The sequence below is a fragment of the Euleptes europaea genome, chromosome 10 (genome assembly GCF_029931775.1).
Source record: "Euleptes europaea isolate rEulEur1 chromosome 10, rEulEur1.hap1, whole genome shotgun sequence".
NCBI classification, from domain to species: domain Eukaryota; kingdom Metazoa; phylum Chordata; class Lepidosauria; order Squamata; family Sphaerodactylidae; genus Euleptes; species Euleptes europaea.
In genome coordinates this window covers 75,007,294-75,030,793 of record NC_079321.1, presented here as the reverse complement: position 1 = coordinate 75,030,793, position 23,500 = coordinate 75,007,294, and the positions used below count along the sequence as shown (strand labels likewise).

The 23,500-nt window shown below is 46.9% G+C and overlaps 1 protein-coding gene across 1 annotated transcript; it reads right to left on the bottom strand.

Annotated features, from left to right (window-relative positions):
- CENPW (centromere protein W) lies at nucleotides 1–22,404 on the bottom strand. The gene is made up of 3 exons (XM_056856746.1): nucleotides 22,315–22,404; nucleotides 8,475–8,588; nucleotides 1–80 (listed from the first exon to the last, which is right to left on the bottom strand). Exons 1-3 carry the CDS (start codon nucleotides 22,402–22,404, stop codon nucleotides 54–56), a joined length of 231 nt encoding a protein of 76 aa, XP_056712724.1. The 3' UTR covers nucleotides 1–53.
- Between the last annotated feature and the right edge of the window lie 1,096 nt (nucleotides 22,405–23,500).

The window sequence follows — 23,500 nt, the reverse complement described above, 5'->3', positions numbered from 1 at the left end:
TTAGTTGCTACAAACATATCAACCAAGGAAAGAAGGAGTAGTACAGTTTGACTTTAGCCTCGACTCTTCTTTAAAATTATCTGCAAAACAAGAAAGCATACCTTCAGGCACATAATTTGTTTATTTACTTCATTTCCAATCAGCTTTTCTTGCTGAGACTCAAGGCAGAATATAATTTTAAAAAACAATAAAACTATATAACAGTGGAACTACATTACAAATATTAGAAAACAATGCTATAAAAACAGGATAATACATACAATAAACAAAGCACTAAGAAAAGAAGCTGCCTTCACGAACATTAATACTGCAACCCTATTCCCCTTTATAAAGATATCCTGTTGAACAGTACCATCTTAAGCATCCCACAATAAAAATGTGGGAGCCTTCCTAACCTCAAGAGGCAGGCCATGCATCCAGGTAGGAGGCAAACAGAACCTGGTGTTCCACACAAAAGTAGATCAATATTTAACAGAAGCTACTTAAAGCTAACAGCCACTTTAAAATATATGAAATGAACTGTTTTTCTACACACAATATAGTCAATGTTACAGGATGAGTATCCCTTATCCAAAATGCTTGGGACCAGAAGTGTTCCATATTTCAGTTCTTTCCATATTTTGGAATATTTGCATGTACATAATGAGATATCTTGGGGATGGCAACCACGTTTAAACAAAAAATTCATTTATATTTTATATAACCTTATGCACATTTTCTATAATATTTTAATACTTTTGTGCATGTGGGGCATTGTGAGGAACCTGTCGTTGGCGCGACCAGCCTGCACACGAGCCATTTTAATACCCTTTGTGGGAACTCAAAGTTTTGGATTTTGGATTTTTATATAAGGGATACGCAACTTGTACTAATGAAGCAGCAATTTTGAATTTAAGACTAATAACTTAAATATGCACATCAAAAACCTTTTTGTCTTTCCTTCTCTCTAGATAACCTGTCCCTTTATTATTAAACGAAGTGGGCATAAAACTTTTTATAGGACTAGGACCTAAAGAACCATGCAACTAATTCTGCATATTCATGCACCCTTTGGGCTTATATTTCTTAAATAGATGAATTCTGTCCGTCCCCCCCCCTCCAATTGCCAAGCCGTTTTTGAAACTGAGGAGACTTTCTGTGAGCTCCAGGCTGAGAGCACAGCTGGAGTCAAGGTCGAGTAGCTCAGAGGTTTGTTATGACGGCCTGCGCCCCGGCGCGATAACTGTAATCTATCATGGGAACCAGGCACAGCCTGGTATCCAACGGTGCCTTTCTGATGTATATGCTTCAACCTGCCCGCTTTCCCCCACTTGAGTCCTCATACCTTTTCTTGTAAGTTGCTGCTACACACCTTATGCTTCCCAAATAAACTGCTTCTTAGACGACTCTGTCTTGATGATCTCTGGTTTGGGATTTGACAGGTGGACTCAGACCTTACAATAGGACTCAAGTCCTTTCCACTTTCTCTTTTATTTTATTTTATTCAAGGAATGTGGTTCTTGCCTCATCCCTAAAGTGCATGGCAACTGCACCTGGGTCTACTGATTCCTCGTCGGGAGAGGGTTACCGGGGGGGTCAACCGAAGGCCTCCACCACTCGAGAAATCCTCCGGCAGCTCCTGCAGGATGAGACTAAGGATCGAATCCGGAGTGCCCAGAGGGAGATCAACCGGCACCGGCGTGAAGAAAGGAGGAAGGCCACCAGGTCCTACCTTTTAAACCAATTCCGTCACTTGAGTACCGGTATCGTTGGGGGTGCACCGGAGGAGCAGACCCTGCTCATCCAAGAAGGGACTTCCTTACTAACACAGTGGGTCGCGTGCACCGCGGCTCTTGAGGATTTATTGGACAGTCCTTTTTTACGGGCCGCTATGGCTGAGGGCTCTGGAGGCAACCGTTTTCAGTTTGAGGCAAGAAACGCCGCCTCTAAAATTGTGTTACGCATCATGGAACTACCACCATCGGCTTCGGAAGCCCAAATCAAAGAACTGTTATTGTCAGATTTTGGGTCCGCTGCGACAGATGTGGAGTGGCAAATAATGCCGCTGCTTACCAACCTGGAAGAGGTGAGACTGTTTCTAACTCCCCTGTAGGTGCAGGCGGCGGAATTGAGAGCGGCTGTGGCCAAAGCTGAGACCCGGATGGCCGAGTTGGTCGCGGCCCGGGCATCCGAAACTGCCACAACCACAGCCCTCAGAGCATGATCCAAGGATACTGGGCACCTAGGATCGGGACCAGGTTCGGGAGAGCAAGACATCTCGCTTTCGCTCTCTTCCGATCGGTCTTTTATGGCTCTCCCAAGACACCTAGCTCGTCGTTAACGAGCTACCGTACACTATGCCCTGACCCAGGATATCTGAATACCCGGGGGAAGGGGATTCGGACAGAGAGGATGCTAAAGACTGGAATGCTTTTTTCAATGTCTCTCAAGGGGGGTACGGTGGGGAAGCAGCTGAAGATTGGAATGTCCAGTTTGGCGTTTCCCAGAGCCGGCACGGCGGCAGACCGGCAGATGAAGTTTCTCGTTTGCGCTTCCAGAACCGAGAATTACAGCAACAGATGGCCCAAATGCAAGAGCGAATAGATGCTCTCTGCCACGAATGGAAACGGGGGCAACAATCCCCGGTGATTGCCGCCACTGCCGACGCAGCCCGGTGGTTCTCAAGTTGCGCCACAAACGCCGCCCCAACTACCGCCGCAAGTCCCGCCGGGGTGGACGGGGGGATTCCCTCCGCATTGGCAGTACCCGCCGCCGCCCCGTCCGCATGCATCCTTAAAAGACTTACGAGTAACTTTTAACGGCTCTGCGGAAGCCCTATCCTATTTTTTGCATCAGGTAGACAGCTTCATGAGAGAGCAGAGGCAATGGTGACAAGGCTAAGGCAGCCATCCTTCAATTGCACCAAGGCACTAAGTCTGTCCGAGAATATGTCGGGGAATTTCAACGTCTGGCCAGCAGAATTACGGATTGGAGTGAAGCTACTCGAGTGCAATACTTTCATGAAGGATTGCACCCTGAAGTTCTATACTGGGCTTACATGCAACGAGATCCGCCTAACCTCGAGGAATGGGTCCTGCTTGCGGAGGTGGAAAGCCGACGGCAATCCCTCGCTCTCTCCAGGCGCAGAGCAAGGGAAACAGGTCCACGGCAAGACTGTGCCGCCCCACCTCCACGGAGACCAATCGCTCCTGTTTCAGACCGAGTCAAACGTTTCCAAAAGGGAGCATGTCTCATTTGTGGTAAGATGGGCCATTTCGCTGCCACTTGCTCTACACATTCCGCTCGTCCCAACCCAGACCTGCAAGCAGAAGGACATCCCCGGAGCGGTGGGGAGAGCTGTCGCAAAAGCACTACGCCAAGCGGGTGCAAACCACCCGTCACCCTCCACATGAACGACGAGGTTGCTCGTAAAGGGTTGCCAGCGCCCCTTCCTACCCCGTTGGGGGGTCAGATTACAAATGAAGGACCATCTGGGCCTCGGATTACAATCACCTCTAGTCCCGCCAACGCGGATACATCGGAGGAAGAAGAAGATGGGACCTGGGGATCCTTAGCAGCCCTGAACCTCGTTCCCGTCCAGGAGTAGACAAAAAAATGAGCAAGGTCTGCAGTGAACAGAGCACCACTGCGGACCAAGGTGACTGCACCCCCCACAGCTCCGCTAATGGTGAGAGAAGTGGAAGACGCTATGTTTCTTGATGTAATATTGCAACATTATAAGGGGGGTCCCCAAGTAGCGGTTAAGGCTCTAGTAGATTCTGGATGTGCTTGTACCCTAATCAGTGAGGACACTTTTAAAACCTTAAACGTAAAAGGAAGCGTTTTACCGCAGCCCCTCCGATTTGCCCAGATGGACGGGAGTGACTTTAAAGGTGGCCCGGTTGACAGGCGAATGGGCATAGTCGCCATGGGAGTGGGGGACCATTGGGAACAGATCCGCTTTACTATAGTGCCTGGCATCCGCTTTCCAGTAGTCCTGGGAGTAAATTGGCTTCGGGGGCACAGCCCCATAATCGACTGGGCAGCCCAAACACCTGAGTTCATCCAACCGCAATGTGAACAGCACCAAAAAGAGATAGCCGTCCTAGACTCTGCCTTGACGGCAGGAGATGCTGATCCGCAATTGCCTCTCGAATATCGAGGATTTGCAGATGTTTTCGATGTCAAAGAGTGTGATGTACTGCCCCCCCACCGCGCCACGGACTGTGCTATTGAGGTGGAAGGGGGGGAACGTTTAACTAAGAGTAAGATTTATCCTATGAATCCCAAAGAAAAGGCAGTATTGAAAGACTTTATTGACAAGAATCTGGCACAGGGCTTCATCCGCCCCTCCACAGCCCCCCACTGCGCTCCTGCCTTCTTCATGCGTACAAAGACAGGTGACAGGTGACTCGCCACAGTGACTTAACACTGTGTATAGACTTTCCAAACTTAACGCTGCACCCAGACTAATGCCTACCCCATTCCCCTCATTCCACATCTCCTAAGCCAACTAAAGGAAGGACGCATTTTCACCAAATTGGACTTGGTTGAAGCGTATTATCGCATACGAACTGGAGAGGGAGATGAACCATTGACTGCTTTTTCCAGTTGCTTTGGGATGTTCAAGTACCTTGTAATGCCTTTTGGATTAAAAGGGCCCCCGGGGGTCTTCATGCAAATGATTAATGAGATCCTCTATGATTTGATGTTTAGAGGGGTGGTAGTTTATTTAGACGACATACTCGTCTACTCCAAGAATTTGGATGAGCACATCACCCTGCTCAAAGAAATTCTGCAACGGCTCAGAGAGAACCACCTCTATGCTAAGGTTTCCAAGTGTGAATTCCATAAAAGAGAGCTAACCTTTCTAGGCTATAGAATTTCACACCAAGGAATAGCCATGGACCCGGACAAAGTACAAGCAGTAGTTGACTGGGAGCCGCCAACTACTCGCAAGCAAGTACAGAGATTTCTCGGGTTCGCTAATTTCTACCGCCATTTAATCAGAGACTTCACACAAGTTGCGCTTCCGATCACTAATTTACTCAAAACCAAGGGTAAAGGAGTTGCCGCTACTCAGCCCTCCGCTAAAATAGAATGGACCCTGGACTGTCAGGTAGCCTTTGAGACTTTAAAATGTTTGTTCACCACTGAACCGATACTTAAGCATCCAGATTGTGACCGCCCTTTCATCGTTCAGGTAGATGCTTCTGAAGTAGCCATGGGAGGGGCCCTCATGCAAGAGGGGGTAGATCGCCAGTTATACCCATGTGCCTATTTCTCAAAGAAATTTTCCCAGTCTCAGCTCAACTGGCCCATTTGGGAAAAGGAGGCAGCATCAGTGAAACACGCCTTAACGATCTGGAGACACTTCCTAGAAGGTGCTGCTGAGACCCCCTTCCAAGTTTGGACAGATCACAAAAATCTGGAGGCTTTAAATGAGACTCACAAACTCACCGCAAAACAAATCAGATGGGCGGACTTCTTTTCTCGCTTTCGTTTTGTAATCAAACACATTCCGGGCAAAAGAAACCTCTTAGCTGATGCTCTTTCTAGACTTCCTCAATATCCTGTTAAGGTGGAATGACCCACCGAGTCCCTGTTTACTCCAGAGCAAAGAGGTATCCTTCCCACCTTAGCAGTCCTCACGCGCGCCCAGGCACGGCAAGCCCAGGCAGGGAGCGACTCCCCGCAACCCACTAAGGGAGTTGTCTCTCCTAGTCCTCTGCCGCCGCCCGAGGACGCTAGCAGTGGCTCTTCAACCCAACCCCAAGTGGGCGCGACCCTATCATTCCAGCAGGACTGCCCCAGTCTTTCCATGACACTTTGATACGTGAGTGCCTAACCGAGAGGAATAACAATGTACTACCTTCAGGTCTTGAGCAGCGGGGAGAAATATGGGTCAAAGACTCTAAATTGTACGTGCCTAAAACTTTGCGAGCAGAAATGTTAGAACTAGCTCATGGAGCAAAAACCTCTGGACACTTTGGGTTGTAAAGACACTACATTTGCTCCGTCGTCAATTCTGGTGGGCGGGTATGCGTTCTGATCTGGACTCCTTCATCCGCAGCTGTCCAATATGCGCCACTGCAAAACGTCTGACAAACAAGCCCACTGGGCTACTAAAGCTGTTAGAAGTGCCTCAAGGGCCATGGGAGGGAATTGCCATGGATTTCATGACTGATTTACCACTAAGTCGGGGGGAAACTGTCCTGTGGGTGGTTACGGACCTTTTTTCCAAACAGGTGCATTTAATCCCTTGTGCAGGCATGCCCTCCGCTCAAAGACTGGCTCACTTATTTGTGACACACATATTCAAATATCATTCCTTCCCGCGCAAGATAATTTCAGACCGTGGCTCTATATTTGTAGCCAAGTTCTGGAAAGCTTTCCTCAAACTGGTAGGAGTTGAACAATGTTAAGTGCCTTCTACCCCCAAACAGATGGACAGACAGAAAGAGTAAATGCTGTATTAGAATGTTATCTCCGATGTTATGTAAATTATCATCAAGATGACTGGGTTGATCTATTGCCTTTTGCAGAGTATGCATATAATAATCAATCCATAGGCTTCAGCCCCTTCCGCATTGTGTATGGCAAGGAGTTTGGCCCCGTCAGGCAGGTGGATGTGTCTGGGGAGGGGTGGGGGTGCGGAGATGTCAGACTGGATTCAAACCATCCAGTCTACTTGGCCTTGGTTAACTGAAAACTTAAAACGGGCCCAAAGAAAATATAAAGCTCAGGCAGACAAGCATCGGTCCCCTGGCTGGACGCTCAGGGTGGGTGATCAGGTATATCTCTCCACCAAAAATCTACGTTCTCTGCGACCCTCCAAAAAACTGAGTGAAAAATACATTGGTCCTTTTCCTATCACCCAAGTTATTAATGAAGTCACAGTGGAGCTGCAACTCCCCAAGAAGTTGAAAAGGATCCATCCAGTTTTTCATGTCCGTTTATTAAAACAGTATGTGTCCGCGTCTCAGTGGCATCCAGAAGAGCCTCCAGAGGTTCCCGAAATGGGGGGGGGAGGAGTACTGTGTGGTTTCCAAGATCCTTGATTCCCGCATTCATAGGGGGGGGGCTTGGAATACCTAGTCCGTTGGAAACATTTTAGTCCCGCCCATGATGAATGGGTTAAACATCGTCACATCTCCACCCCTCGCCTCCTGCGTCAATTCCATGCTGCGTATCCAGATAAACTCGCCCCATCGGCTGAGGTGGGGAGGTGGGAGCTCTGGGGGGGGCAGAATGTGAGCTCTAGGCTGAGAGCGCAGCTGGAGTCAAGGTCGAGTATTTATTCATTTGGTACACATGGCCCGGCCCGACCAAGTGACATTTATGTCGTATCCTGCCCTCCTAACAAATGAGTTCAACACCCCTGATTTAGAGTCTCACTGAACATATCCTAGCCACAGGATATACTAACTCTTTGCATCATATCTATAAGCTACTATGACCAAAGGACAATGTGACTGTGCAAGAGGGCTGAAGCCCTCATCCAGGTGAGAACAGGAGGCTACAGAATTGTTTCCCTGATCTCTCACATACAGGCTCCAAACTGAAACATGACATTAGGGGTACAGGGCAATGAGTGCAGAGAGGAACTGAACCTGAGTGTGCTAGAGTCATCTCCCACCATGACTGAATGTACTGGCTCCACCCCTTATGCATTTGCCCCGTGATAAATACTGTGATTACATGCAAATAAGCAAGTGTAGCCCTGTGTCAATATGCATAGAGCGGGGAAGAAACATGCTGGTTTGGCTTTGGCTCATGACTGTGCTAGACCCTTCTGATGACCTCACATGGTACACCCAGGCAACCCGAAGATAAGGATTCCCACAACTGAAGACTCAACATAGTCCAGGTGCTTGGCCGGCCTAAAATGAAAGCATAAACACTAAGAATCCCTGGGAAGCAAGAACAGGCCAAAGCCCTGACAACTGCTTTATGTATATATGAACTGTACATACTTAGGCGCCATCCCTCTGAGTGTACGGTGACCCTGAATCCATGTGTATATATATATGTGTGTTTGTGAATGTCTGTAGAACTACGTTTCTTATAAAAGTTTAAGTAGTTTCAAAACCTACGAAAGTAAAATGCAAATGTGGAACAGGAGCTTACCTGTAATATGATACCTGTTTAATGTCCTTTGCAGTGAGCCAGTTTTATGTTATACATTTTATTATGTTTTGTAATGTTATTTTAGTGTAATAATTTGTTTGGTTAAATAATAAAATCTGACTGTTCAAAATGTATGAGTGGCTACACAATAACATATTTATGGCAATGTCATACAAAGAACAGCAAAGCTTGGTTTTTCTAAAATTAAGTGACCTGGCACCACAATTAATGTTTTATTTGTAAAGTGAAATGTAGTAAAATTAATTGTACAACACCCTGACACTTAACAGAAATAGGTGCACCATTCATTGTTTTATATTTAGGTATTAAGATAGTGGGGAATTTCAGGTTTTAATTGTTCTTACCTTTGCTGAAGTCAGAACATGTTCATATTTAATGGTTTTGCTCTTGTCTGCAATAGCCTTGGTCCGGGTTTCTTCAGCTAACCGATGCAGAAACAATAAGAAGTTCAAATGTACCTTTAAAGAAGCAGAGATTATAACATTGTTACAAAAGTAAAGAAAGCTCCCAACAAATTGCTTAAAAGCATCATATACTCCAAGTCAACAGTGGCCCATCCGTGGATACTTAAATCCGGAGATTGGGGCAACATTGACAGAAGGGGGGGTCCCAAAAACTTTAAAACAGAGAACATTTGTCTGTACCTGTACAAAACTGCCACTGACACCACTTGCCTCACCACTGCTGACTCTCATTAGCAGTAATGCAGAAGGGAGGGAGGAACTGTAGCCATCTCTACCATCACTTCCTCTCCAGAGGGGGTGTTGCGGGAGGGAGTGGAGGAGGAACAAGAGCTGTGGATGGTATTGCTGCCACCACCGCCAGTCCCGCCTCTTTGGCAGCAGTGCTGTGGGGAGGGGGAGGAACTGCCACTGCATCCAGGCCTGCTGTCACTTTCTTCTGCCTTCAAATGGGGAGGGAGTAGTGTGGTTGTTGCCACCAGGCCCGTGATCAGTGCCTCTTCTTCAGCAGTGCTGTGGGTGCAGGGAGGAACTTCCCCCGCATCCAGGCCTGCCATCAATCTCTCTGGCAGTGGCACTGCACATGGGGGGGGAGAAACCAGTACTGTTTCTTCCACTGCTGTGCCCACCATTGCTTCCTCCCCAGACAGAAAAAGAAAGAGAGAGAAGGGATTGGACAGAGGGGAGGAAACAAAGGTGGGTGGAATGGGATGCCTCCTCCCTGAAAGTTCCTTGTGGGTCCCCACTTGTAAATATCTAAATATGACTCTAATTTCTTAGTAATTCCAGTGTTAACTTCCTCACTTCTACATCAACATTCACATTTATAATGAGGTATAATTATTCCTGATTCAGCCTTGTTCCTTAATATTTACACTTCCTATTTGGACAATGTGTCTGCCATTTCATACACAACACTCCACCATCATCATCTATAGAGCTAAAAGTGGCAAGGAAAGAAAAAAAGAGATTCCATCATTAAGTAAATGAAAGAGATGCTCTCAGATGTTACTAGGTTACCACTGCAAACTAAGGACCCTTGCCTGGGCGAAAGCCCCATTGAATAACGTGAGACTGAAAAACACCATTGATCTTGAAAAGCACCTTGAAAATAATGTAGTGTTTAGCTGAATCTAGCATGCATTTATCAAGAGCAAATCCTGCAGGATTAATACTACTGCCTTTTTAAAAATCTCCTCCATGATATTTATGTTAGCAAACTGGTTAGAGCCACAATCAGATGGATTCAAGCTGGTTTGAGAACCATATTAAAAAAATGCTTATCAGTAGTATTTCATCGATCTGGCAGTAGATCTGGGGTACCACAGGGCTCTGTCTTGGACCTGGTACTCTTCAACATGTTTACCAACAACTTCAATGAAGGGTTCAAGGAAACCCTTACCATATTTGCAGAGGAAACAGCACTGAGAGGATAGCTAACATCTTAGGAACTGAGCGGCAGACGCTAATCTGGTGAACTGGATTTGTTTCCCCACTCCTACACTCAAAGCCAACTGGGCAAGTTACAGCTCTGTTAGAGCTCTCTTCGTCCCACGTACATCACAGGGTGTCTGTTGTGGGGAGGGGAAGGGAATGTGATTTGAGTCAGTTTGAGTCTCCCTTAAGTGGTAGAGAAAGTTGGCATATAAAAACCAACTCTTCTATTTCTTCTTCCAAGCAAACATCACTAATACAGTTCAAACTAGAAAAGACCGACTGTCTTGGCAGGGGTTTTCTGCTATGCCTGGACTCTTAGCTTGCAAGAGTGTCTTTTGTAAACTTAACCTGGCTAAAGAGCTTCGCCTCTTATTACTGACAGTCACAAAGTCTATATTTATTCATTATTACAAAACTGAGCCACACTATACTAGGAATGTGCATATCGATAAACTCGAACTGAAAATAAACTCGAAATTAGAATTTCTGTAATTTTGGGGCTTTGGGTTTACCAAACGCCAAAATCTGGGGGTCTGCTTGAAGCCAAATATGTGATTCAGGTTTGGCTATTCGACTTTGCTCAGAGGCACAGTTCTGTGCTTTCTCCCCTTTTTCTTTCTTTGACTGGTTTTGTTAGGTCCCTATAGTTTGGACCCTTTTGAGGTAGGGGTCGTGTAATCGGAACCAACTTGCTCTGACCAACTTTCCAGGTATATCACCCAACAGAAGGCTTGGTCTGACCACACATGGTCTAACCACACATCCCCATCTATCACCATCCAGTGGGTTAATCTGGATCAAGAATAAGGGTTTTTAAAAGACGGGGCTCACCCTGTCCCGTCGGGAGGGATATACCCTCCAACTAAAAAGTGCTAGCTTCAACTGCTGCTACCACCAGGCTTCCGAAGACTTTTCAGCCGCGCAGATGAGCACTCTCCTTCAGACAGCCCCCATGGTAGAGACTTCAGCTGGCTCCGATATCACCCCCCGAAAAAACCCTGCTCTGAAACGGAAGGTCACCCCGAGTAGAGGCTTCGTTTCCCTGCACCGTGACCATCTCTTGAAATCAGTTCAGTTTTATTAAAACAGTCCATGACCAGTAAAATATCTGTCACATGTACAGAATAAAAGGTATTAAATTCCAAAAAGATCAAAATGAACCAGCACAAATAGTGTTCAATACATTATATACTATCTTAAGCATGATTAATCGAATAAAATCCAAATATGATGCTAAGCACTGAAATGGAATTAAAACTAAATGGTATTCTATCTACATAAAACCTAAACTGTTTATAAATGACTTTCGTTTGGCAATCGTGATATACAGAAATTTGGCCACCAAACGTGATATCCATATATGCTTATCTTCCAAGAGATATCTCAGAGATATAATTTCTGCTTGATGCAAGAAAGTTCCGGGGGGATTAAGACGCCTTAATAGGATTTCAATTAGCCACTTTCTTTCCGCTTCATACAGAGGACAATGAAATAAAACGTGACAGATTGACTCTACCATGTCTTCCGAACAGGGGCAAACTCTCCTAGACATGGGGGTCTCGTTGCATATAAGCCCAGTTCAATAAGGGTGTAAGGCTTCCCGGAAATAATGTATTCAGGTAGCCTCAGTCCAGTCTACTATTTTACTGGCGAGCCTTTGGAATTCGTCCGCAAACTCCCGCACTGGTGTAGAGCCTTGTAGAAGTTGCAGGAGGGGTGCTTTGGCCTTCTCTCCCATGAAGGGGTCCTCAAAACGTCGTCGTAACGCTCGCAAAAAATGGTTGAGCGAGCGTATGGATCAGGCCCGAGTGTCAAACTGGAGAACTGTCTAGTCGGCGGCTTTTCCAGTCAATAGTGAGGCAACGAATCATACTCGGCTGTTCTCAGTGGGGAAGTGCTGTCCCTGTTCCCTCATATAACTGTCCACTTGGTGTAGAAAACAGGGCAAAGCGTCAACTGAGCCGTCGTAAGTCACCCTTAACCAGGGTTGCTTCCACTGTATAAGAGGGGGCGCTGGGGGCAGCGCTGGTGGTTGTCCTGGGAGTGGCAAAACTGGTTGCCTCAGTGGCGGTAGAACTGGTGCCCCCGGGACTGGCTGGGCTGGTTGCCCCAGAGGTGGCTGGATTGGTTGCCCTGGAGGAGGCAGAGTTGGCGGCCTCAGCGGCGGAACCTGTGGCCGTGGAGCCGGCTGACTTGGGTACCCTGGCACCTGTTGAGCTGGGGGAGTTTGAGCTTGCTGTAAACGGTCATTCTCTCGCATCAGGAGATCCATTTGGTTCCGCATACGGGCCATATGATCAGTCAAGTCTCGGTTCTGGCACCGTAAGAGATGCATTTCGTCCCCAGTCCCCCCAGTACGTCGGGCCTGGCTGACTCGGAGATAAGTAGCCCAGTGAAACTCCTCTAGGTACAAGTCCTCCTCATCCGAGTAATCCGGTTCACCCAAGCGGTCAGCGAGGCGGCGTGCGCGCGCCACGTCCCGAGGCGGGCCATAGGTCGGGGAAAACAAGGGTAACAATCCCAATCCTGTGCCTTCTTTGGGACGAATGTCCGCTACCATCATCGCGCTGCCTCAAGCGGCGGCCGCTTTAGCCAAACGTTGCTCCTCCGCCTTGTTCTGATCGGCCAGCGCTTGAGCCGCAGCCACACTAGCGGCCCGCAACTGCTCTTCAGCTCGCTTCCGATGGGCGAGTGCTTGGTCGGCCTTGAATTTCACGGCGATTGCCGTCGTGACGATCAGGAGGGCCTCTCGTTCCAGAAGCAGAAGAAGCTCAGAAGCAGTCTGGTCCAACAACGGTTGAACCCGGACTACCAGAGCAGCCGCGTCCGTTCCAAACTCAGGGGCTAATCGTTTCGCAATATCGGCCGTGGCCGAGGTCAGTCCCACAAACTGTAAAGCCGTCCGGGCTGCCGCATCCTGTGCCTCCTTCCGGCACAAGTTGGGATCAGGAACGGTTGGCATCAGGACCTCCTCCTCCCGCATTCCCGCCATGGAAGAGCACACAGGGCGGATCGGGGCCACCGCTGACTCCTGTTGCGTCTCGCGTAATGTTAATCCCGCCAACAAAAGGGTCAACGTTGCTAAATCCTCCTGCAACAGCCGAACATCCTCCAACAAACCGTCCAGTGTCTGGAGGTCGTGCTGGGCACTTTGATCTGTGTCGTGGGTCGTCCAGGGGTCGTTTCAGCAAGGCGACGCCTCTGAACTCGAATAAGTACAACAAGGCAATTGATCTCCGCGTCAGTTCGCAGCGCCTCAGCAAGAACGTCTTGCAGCAGAGTAGGGTCGTCAGGGAACTCGTCCGACGTTCCCAACGGAAGATGCCAGTGTTCAGACGAACCCTCCAGGGCTCCAGCCAGGAACACTCTACCCGGGGAGCACTTGCCTTGCTCCCACCCGGGGCCCAGGCGAACCCTCCAGGGCTCCAGCCACGGGCAACTCACTCGGAGAGCATGTCCCTTGCTCCAATCCGAGATCCCAGCGATCCCTCCAGGGCTCCAGCCAGGAAGTATAGTCAGTCAAAAGGTAGAGAGGGGATTTGTGCCAAAATGTCAGCACTTGTCCCGTGACAATCCCACAAACAACATCCACAGACGAGGAGTCCAAAATAGAGTTGATTTATTGGAAAAAGTCTACAGGTTAACAGCAGCTATAGGTAAGTTGGCACGAATGAGAACTAGAGGCACGATACAAGGCCAAAATGAAAGAGTATTGGTCATATCAAGATAGCATTGGCAGCCATGGCAACCCTCCTCCCAACGAGGACCGTTCCCACGGGAGTCAGAGTTAGAATAGGAATTTGACGGTTAACAGGGCCGACCTTGAGCCGCACCTGGTGAAACCAAAACATTCTCAGTTTGGCAGTCTGTACAGAGAGCAGGCCTGACATGCGGTTACCCAAACGAATGCCTACCCTATTCCATTAATCTCGGATCTTTTGGGGTAACTAAAAGAGGGACGCATTTTTACCAAATTGGACTTAGTCGAAGCCTATTACAGAATCAGGATTCAAGAAGGAGATGACCCCCTAACAGCCTTCTCCAGTTGCTTTGGAATGTTTGAGTTTCTGGTGATGCCTTTTGGATTAAAAGGGGCCCCGGGGGTCTTCATGCAACACATTAATGAGATCCTACACGACTTGCTGTTCAAGGGGGTGGTGGTTTACCTGGATGACATTCTCATTTATTCAAAAACCTTTGATGAACATGTCACCTTGGTTAGGGAAGTATATTTGTCCACCAAGAATCTACGGTCTACCCGCCCCTGCAGCAAACTCAGTGCCAAGTATGTAGGTCCATTCCCCATCTCCCGGATTATCAATCAGGTTTTGCTTGTAAGCAGTTTTGCATGCATGCTTGCCTGTATGTCTGATGTGATGCAGGTATGATTACTCAGGAACAACACAACAGCCTGCGAGGTAGGTTAAGCTGAATGTGCATGACTGACTCAAGATCACATAGCAAGCTTTGAACCTGGGTCTCTCAGATACTAGTGTGACACTCTCCCACCTACACCACTCCAGCTCTCCAAACAGATTCCAAGTGAGGAGTATCAAGTGAAACCCAGGAAGTGACCATGATTGAAACCTATTTTTCTCTTATATTAATAAGGTGGATCCCAAAAATTTTGGGGGGAAAGTTTGGGGAAATAATATATAGTAAAAACTTGGTATTTGGCACTTAAACAGAATGCTCAGTCAACTAGTTACACCAAGAGAACAAGTTCTTCACCCTCAGCCACCATAAGCTGCACTCCTGCCTCTTCAGCTAGCCAGCTTGAGGCATCTGACCATTGGTGGGCTTCTGATAGATGGCACTGACAGTGGCCATCATCCTCAGATGCCCCTTCCCATTTCAGCCTGCCTTGAGTTGCTGGGAGCCAGCTCTGCCAGAAAGCCCCTAGACAAACAGCCCACAAATGATAGCCCCATGGCTGGGGAAGGGTCATTCCCATTGGCATGGGGTTTGATTGTTGCAGAATCCTCTGGGGGCACATTGAGGAGTAATAAGCTTGAGTATCTCACACTTCTGACTAACCAGCAATCCTCATTCCCATAAGCACCAGATAGCAAAGCTTTCACTGTACTTGTATGAGTCAGAGACAATTTTCACAGTTCCAAATAGAGATAGAAGGAATCCATATATACCCCCAAAGCATAACTTTGCAACTGTCTTAGTCCCTAGACAAATGGCATACCAAACAGGAAAATTTTAGTTTCCAAAGAGAGCCTGACTTTAATGTTTTATCACCAAAACAACAAATTAAAATTCCAAGCTTGTCATCACTGGTACATAGCCACCTCCTGTTCAGCTCAATAATCATGATGGGAAGCTCTCTACAACATAAAGGACCCAAGGTAAAACTTGAATCATGCCTGACACAGTGCTGACCTAGAAGAACCAATAATCTGATTTTGGGAAAAGGCAACCCACAGAACTGCCTTATCCCATTCCCAGCTCATAAAGAGACCTTCTTGTAGCCATGTCAGAATAAATACCATAGTATCACTACACATTCATAGTCCAGGAAAGGGCGACCTATAAACCCAATAAATAAAGAATGTGAGAGTACCTGTTCTTGTCCACTTGATACAGACATGGATCAGACACACTCTGCTTAAACCCTTTTTTGGTTAAAGCATTTTTTATACACATATTCCATGCATGTCCTGATTGCTTTAAGCCATATAATGCCTTGTGCAATTTTAACACTGTGTTGGCATTTTGACATTTGAACCCTGGTATTTGATCAAGATATAACTCTTCCTCAATAGGTGCGTTCAGATATGCAGTATCAAAATCAAAATGATCAACTAGCATTCCTTCTGCTCCAGCCTTGGTTAATGCAACTCTTATTGTTTCCATGCGAATCGTGGGGGCAAATGATTCATAATAATCCTGTTCAACCACCTGCGTAAATCCCCTCGCAACTAATCTTGCCTTATATTTAACATTCCCATTTGGCAAGGTTTTGAGCCTGTACAACCAACGGCAACTCAGAGTTTTCTTATCTGCTGGCAATTCAGATAAGGAAAATACTTCATTTGACACCAATGAGTTATATTCCGCCTCCATGGCTTGCAGCCAAGCATTTTTCTCTTCTGAGGCTAGACTTAACACATCATTGTAATCAGTTGGAACTTTCACAAACACATGGTTAGCAGTTACACCATACCTTTGAGGTGGAATACCTTTTGTAGATCTAGAGGACACTCTTGGCACTACTCTCTGATCTGCACTTTGCACACTCTCAGAGTCTGCATGTATTGGTGACTGCACCTCCTGTTTTACTTCTGGCATGTTATCAGAATCATCATTCATAGGTAACAATACTGTGGATGGTAATTGGTTTGCATGTATCTTAGGCCAATTAGCATCCTCACAGAATGTAGCTGAACGACTGAAACTTAATGCATTTTGGTTATTTACAAAACGGTAAGATTTCATTCCTGTCTGATACCCCAGGAATGTCAACTTTTTTGCTCTTTCACCACCTTTCCTACGTTGTTTCAGTGGTATATTGACCCATGCTTTACTGCCAAATATCCTGATATGATCCAAACTGGGATCTTTCCCATACAAAGCCTTGTATGGAATATTGTTTGTGGCACTTGTCCAAATTCTATTTGAAATATAAGAAGCATTTTTTGCCGCTTCAGCCCAGACCATTTTTGGCAATCCAGCATCAAGTAGCATTGATTTTATCATTGTTTGCAGTACTCCTCCCTTTCTCTCTGCAACACCATTTTCTTGACTCATAGATACATTAGCAATTCTATGTTCAATACCTTGAGTCTTAAACCAATGAGCCATTTCACCAGACATGTACTCGCCCCCAAAATCACTTTGGAACTTATAAATTTTATGCCCCAATTGCCTTTGCACATTGTTAGCCCACATCTTTATAGTGTCACACACCTCTAACTTCTTTGCTATGGGATACACCCATGTGAACCTTGTGGCATCATCTATCAAAAGAAGAAGATATTTTCTTTTAGATATACTGTCTGGGAAAGGGCCTACCACATCACTATGAATAAGCTATAGAGGGGTTTTTGTTACTTTGTCACTCTTTGGTGCAACTGGGTGTGCTTTAGATTTACTTTGCTTGCACACATCACAATCCAGATATGTTTTGCACCCTTCAACCTTCTCTTTGCCCAGCAGGGCAAGAGTTTTATTCAAGGTGCCCCAGCCCACATGGCCGAGTTTTCTATGTAGCAAATGTATACACTTATGGTGAGGGTTTTTATTTAACACTGTTTGTGCTTTTCCTGCCATGTTCTCTAGCACATACACATTATCTTTCAAATTCCCCACTGCCATAATTTTATCACCTTTGAGAATATTACAGCACTTATTTCTGAAAGTTACACTGAATCCAGCAGAATCTAGTGCACTTATACTTAATAAGTTTTTCTCAAGAGAGGGTATACAAAGCACATCATTGAATGTATGGTTTAAACTTCCAAACATTACACTTCCTTCACAGGAAACAGTTGCAGAACGTCCATCTGCCAAACTTACATGACCTAACGCCGATTGATGTGAGTTCATTAGTAGCCTTTCCTCCCTCACAAATATTTGTGAAGCTCCTGAGTCAATTATCCAAGAGTCATTCAGGGAGTCTGGACTCACTCTCACCAGCGTAGCTTGCTGTTTGGTCACAAATTGAGTCTTTTTTCCTTCTCTGTATTTCCTTGCAGCAGGGCAAAATCTTTGAATGTGCCCCTCTTTTCCACATCTGTAACATCTCTTGACACGTAAAGCCACAGGTATAGGCTTTCTTGCTTCACAGCTGAGGCTTGTATCCTTCCTTATCTCATGCTTGGCACAGCTCCCGGTCTGGCTGCCTGCCAACTCCCGCTGCGTATATCGCGCCTCCTCCTCTAACAATCTCCCTGTGATGTATTGCAGAGATAATTTTGCTGCGTCAACAGATTCAAGGGCTGAGATAAGTGGGTCGAAACGCTCCGTCAGGGAACTTAAAACAATAAACACCTGGTCCTGGTCAGAAATCTGCTTTTCCCTGAGCCAGCAGTTGAAAATACGTGGCTAAGGTGTTCAAATGAGCTCTAACACTCTCATTTGGCTCCATAGTCTTTCTATAAATCCTTCTCATCAGGGAAATAAGAGATCCAGCCGTGTCTTGTACATATACAGCCTTGAGGCTATTCCAGGCATCTTTAGCTGACCCCTGTCCCGCCACATGCACCAACTGGTCATCAGCAACACTTAATATCAACGTGGCTAATGCCTTCTGGTCTTTTAAACTTTCCTCAGGCGTGGGAGCTTGTGGGGGATAATCCAAATACGTCCACAATGACTCACGCTTAAGATAATGCTCCATTCGCAGAGACCACACAGCATAGTTATCTGTGATCAGTTTATCAACCAACAGGGCAGAAACAGCTTGCGCCATGATATCTTCGCTCACCGGCAGTAGCTGATTATCTTCCCCTGGTTCCTCCTCCGACTCTTGGTCAGAAACAACTGAACCGTCTTCAGACTGTACATCAAGGTCCTCAGCGTCGCTGGCCTCTGTAGACATCCAAACCGCTCACAGCAGCAACTCACGGCAGTAGCTCACCAACTCCAATAGAACCTCCAGCTCTCAGCGCAGTCTATCTGGGCCCATAACCCTGTCGCGCACAGCTTGTCTGGACTTCAGGAGTTTACCTGGTAGCAACTTCACACCACGCAGTTCTGCTATGTACAGTTTATTTACAATATCTACACAGAGTCCTTTGCTGTTAGCATTCACAGCTGTGAGCATCAGCATGCTCCGCCAGCATATATATTTCAGCAATAGGTAACTTACATTCACTATACAGACTTATATACACATTCATGACCAATCACAGTTCACCTGAGATGAGTCATTCTGGAAATCCCCATTCCTGGCTGTACAAACTGGATCAGACCAGCATCATCACATGACTTAGCTGTCACTCTGATCAGTATGATCTGTTTAGCAAACTGCAGACTAGGCATAACTTTGACATATGTTGACAGTTCTCCTTCCCCAATGAGCAACCACAAACAGCTCATACCAAATTGAAAAGGAAAGAGCTTCCATGTCAGAGGTATCCAGATAGCCTCGAAAAAAGATAACTGTCACTTTAGATCTAGCACAAACATCTAAGACAAGTGTGTTAACACAAAGCCTTATATGCTGTTGTAGGGGGTTAGTGTGCTTATTTATTTGATTTATTATTCAATCTTATAGGCTGCCCTCCCTGGCAAAGCCGGGCTAAGGGCATCTCACAACAACTTATATAATGCATCATAAAATTACAATAAAATTCACACTAAAACAATTACTATAAGAGCTAAAAACCAGCCTCATAAACATAATCAGAAAATGGCATCAACAATAAATAAGATGGCGCTCCTTTGTAGCATATACGCTGCGACAGGGCCTGCGAACAAACCAGATTCCCCACACAAACTGTCAGTAAACAAATTAGATGGAATGGGGGAAAGGGGGGTAGGGCCAGTACTGATGGAATACCATAGCTCATAGGCCTTGTGGAATAGCTCTGTCTTGCAGGCCCTGCAGAATTCTTTAAGGTCCCACAGGGCCCTGGCCTCATTAGAGAAACTGTTCCACCAGACAGGGGCCAGGGCAGACTAATAAATAACCTTCAGGGTTAGGAAGCCATGCTCTTATGACAGCAAAGAGGCAGAATTGCCAGTGGTTGCCACAATGCTGTTGACTTTTTATCCAGAGTGTTCACAATCCTGTTGCTATCTTCTTATGGATGGGAATACTTCCTACCGAAGTCTCTACAATAGCTCAAGGCAAAAAGGGTGTGCACCTAACATCTTTCAGAGCAGTACCTTTGTCTTCATCAGACAGACAAAAAACATTCTAGCCCACAAAAGTTTTGTGCTGGAATAAGAACTTGATAGGAATCTTCTGGCATCTTAAACACCAGCGGTTCCATTTCTCCTAGTGCTCCATGAAGAGATTGGAAAGAAAAATACTACTGTCATTCAGTTTAGTATATCGGTGCTGGGGGAAAATTAGTGTTCCGTGACTAATCTCTCCCCTGAAAAGTGCTCCATGACTCAAAAAGTTTGGGAACCTCTGGCCTACACTATACAGAGAGGTGACCATGGACACTTATCCAAGGTAGGTTAAGCCTCCTTCATTCCCTGTTTTAGCCAGGATCAGGTTTTTGAAAATGCACGTTACCTCATTCCTTTTTGGCTCAACCCTGTTTCCACCTTAAAAGAACTTGGCTTTTCCCATTCCTCTTCTTGCTGGAGTCAAATGGTCTTTCCTAGCTGAAACCAGATCCAAAGAGCGTGCATATACTTGCCTCCCATTGAGCTTTCCCCGCCCCCTTTCCAAACCCCTCTTCTGTTCTGTTTGCTGATAGCCATACAGGGGAAGCAGCAAAGATTGGCTTCTCTCACAGCCAATCACGAAGAGGCAGGGATTCAATTGCTTCCTGCTTCCTGGGAGATCTTTCTGAGAGAGGCTTTTTTAAAATAAGGCTTGGATTTCGCGCCCCCCCTTCTTTCAAATGGCTCCATTTTTTGTTTTTTGTTATTAAAATGCTTTTTTATGTGGCAGTTGGGTCTGGGGGGAAGGAAATGTTCTCTCACGAGGTGAGCCAATCACAGACCAGCAATTAAAGGGGTGGGACTTGATTGGACCTTGGGAGGCTGCTTTCCTGTATTCAGGCCCCCAAGTTGCACACAGTTTATTCCCTGATCGTTCCAGCCAAAGCATACAGTTTCCCCCCAACCCAGGTTGCTTTCATCCTGGCTGAAACGGGGAATAAAGAAAGGTAAAGTGAGCATGCATCATCGGCCCATGTTAAACCGGAGTCTTGCGGCACCTGAGGAGTCAAAACAATTTACTGTGGCATAAATCGCCACGGCCTTGAGCTACACTGGAGGTCTTGAAAGGCTTACACCACAAGGCACCACAAGGCTCCTTTCAGGTTCAACCTGCAGTGGCAACCACTCCGCCCCCTCCCCGTCGCTTCCACTGTCTAAACGAGATAGTCGAAAAGGGCAAGGGTCCAGTAGCACCTTAAAGACTAACAAGAATATATTCTGGCAGGGTAGGAGCTCTCGTGAGCCACAGCTCACTTCTTCAGATACAGCTAGAATGTGAATCCATCGGTCTTTAAGTAGAGGAACAGTATGTAAATGTGAATAGCAGGCTTGATGGGATTAGGTGTGATGCAGATATGTCCCCTGGACATCACAGACTCTTCTGCATATCACACCTAATCCCATCAAGCCTGCTATTCACATTTACATACTGTTCCTCTACTTAAAGACCGATGGATTCACATTCTGTGTGTGTTAAGTGCCGTCAAGTCGCTTCCGACTCATGGCGACCCTATGAATGAAAGTCCTCCAAAATGTCCTATCTTTGACAGCCTTGCTCAGATCTTGCAAACTGAAGGCTGTGGCTTCCTTTATTGAGTCAATCCATCTCTTGTTGGGTCTTCCTCTTTTCCTGCTGCCCTCAACTTTTCCTATCATGACGGTCTTTTCCAGTGACTCTTGTCTCATGATGTGGCCAAAATATGACAGCCTCAGTTTAGTCATTTGAGCTTCTAGGGTCAGTTCAGGCTTGATTTGATCTAAAACCCACTGATTTGTTTTTTTGGCAGTCCACGGAATCCGCAACACTCTCCTCCAACACCACATTTCAAAGGAATCTATTTTCTTCCCATCAGCTTTCTTCACTGTCCAGCTTTCACACCCATACATAGTAATAGGGAATACAATGGCATGAATTAATCTAGTCTTGGTGGCCAGAGTCACATCCTTACACTTCAAAATCTTTTCTAGCTCCTTCATGGCTGCCCTTCCCAGTCTCAATCTCCTTCTAATTTCACATTCTAGCTGTATCTGAAGAAGTGAGCTGTGGCTCACGAAAGCTCACATCCTGCCAGAAAATATTCTTGTTAGCCCTTTTCGACTACTGCAGACAGACTAACACGGCGACCCACTGAGACAGACTAACACGGCGACCCACTGTAAACGAGAGAGGAACGGGCGGTTTGGTACCACCGGGAGAGACCAAACTTCCTCACGGCCCCACGCGCGCGAGGAACTGGGGCCCCCGCCGCCCACCTCGCCGGGGAGTCCCCTCCACACCGCGGCTCGTCCCTCCCGAGCGACAGCCGCGCCGACCCGCCGCCTCCCCTGCCAGGGGCCCGCCGCTACAAGCGGGGAAAGGAAGCGCCGCAGAGGCCGCCCCAGGCAGCGGCGGGGGTCCCACTCGCCCCGGGCCCCCCACCCCCGCCCTCACCAGCAGGTCCAAGTTCGCCGCCATCCGCAGGTGGGCCTTGTGCCGCCTCACCAGGCCCTTCAGCACACTCCGCGACAAGGAGCGCTTCATCCCCGCCACCGCGATCCTTCCGCGGTCGCGGAGGGGCCCAGGAAACGCCTCGGCCGGCGCTTCGCTTCCCAGCAACGGTCTCGGCGGGGGACGTTCGAATCTGGCGCCGCCGCCCCTACGTCACGGGCGCGGCCCACGCGCCGCCCCTGTTGCTCCGCCCCTCCCCTTCGGCGGGTTGCGGGAGGGGAGCCGGCCTGCCACTCCTGAGGGGGAGGGGGAAGCGCCCCCGTCTCCTCCTCGTTCTCCGACCGTTGGGTGGTTTCCCGACCACTACAAAGCGCCGCCGCCGCCCTTGCAACCGTTTGTTTTTAAAAAAGCGGCGTGTCTGGGAGGGAGGGGGAGGGAGCCGCACAGCGCCGAGGAGAGGCTGCTCGTTAGCAGGATGACCGTTAACAAAAAAACCGTCGGGTCGCTTTTAAGGCCAACCGATAGAGCACAAAAACAGCGCGCAAACTTTCCAGTTCTCCAGAATACTTTTTTTTGTTTTGTTTTGATGAATTTTTATTGATTTTTATAACATAAAATATAAAGCAAAAAAAAAAAAAACACACAACACGAATACAATAAAAAATAATACACGAAATATAACCAAAATAATACAAAAGAGTATAGGTATATACTTACTAATAAATTCGTAGTTACAACGTTATTGAGACCGTAAAGATACCCTTTCAACCGTCCACCCACCTTTAAAAACGCAGTTCTCCAGAATTCTTCAGCTTGACAAGAGTTTTGGATTAATTCAAAAGTGTATCTGCTGTCATATATTATGTTGTAGTAGAAAAGAGCCAGAGTCCAGTTGCACCTTAAAGACTTAACAAAAATATTTTCTGGCAGGGTAGGAGCTTTCTTTAAGGTGCTCCTGGACTCTTGCTCTTTTCTACTGCTGCAGACAGACTAACACGGCGACCCACTGTGAATTATCTTCATATTTTCTATTAGGTCCATAAATTACCATATAGCATATCTTCAACAATATACCCTGCCAGGAAATATCTTTGTTAGTCTTTCAGGTGCTCCTGGACCCTTGCCCTTTTCTACTGCTGCAGACAGACTAACACGGCGACCCACTGTGAAATATATTATATTCTGTTGG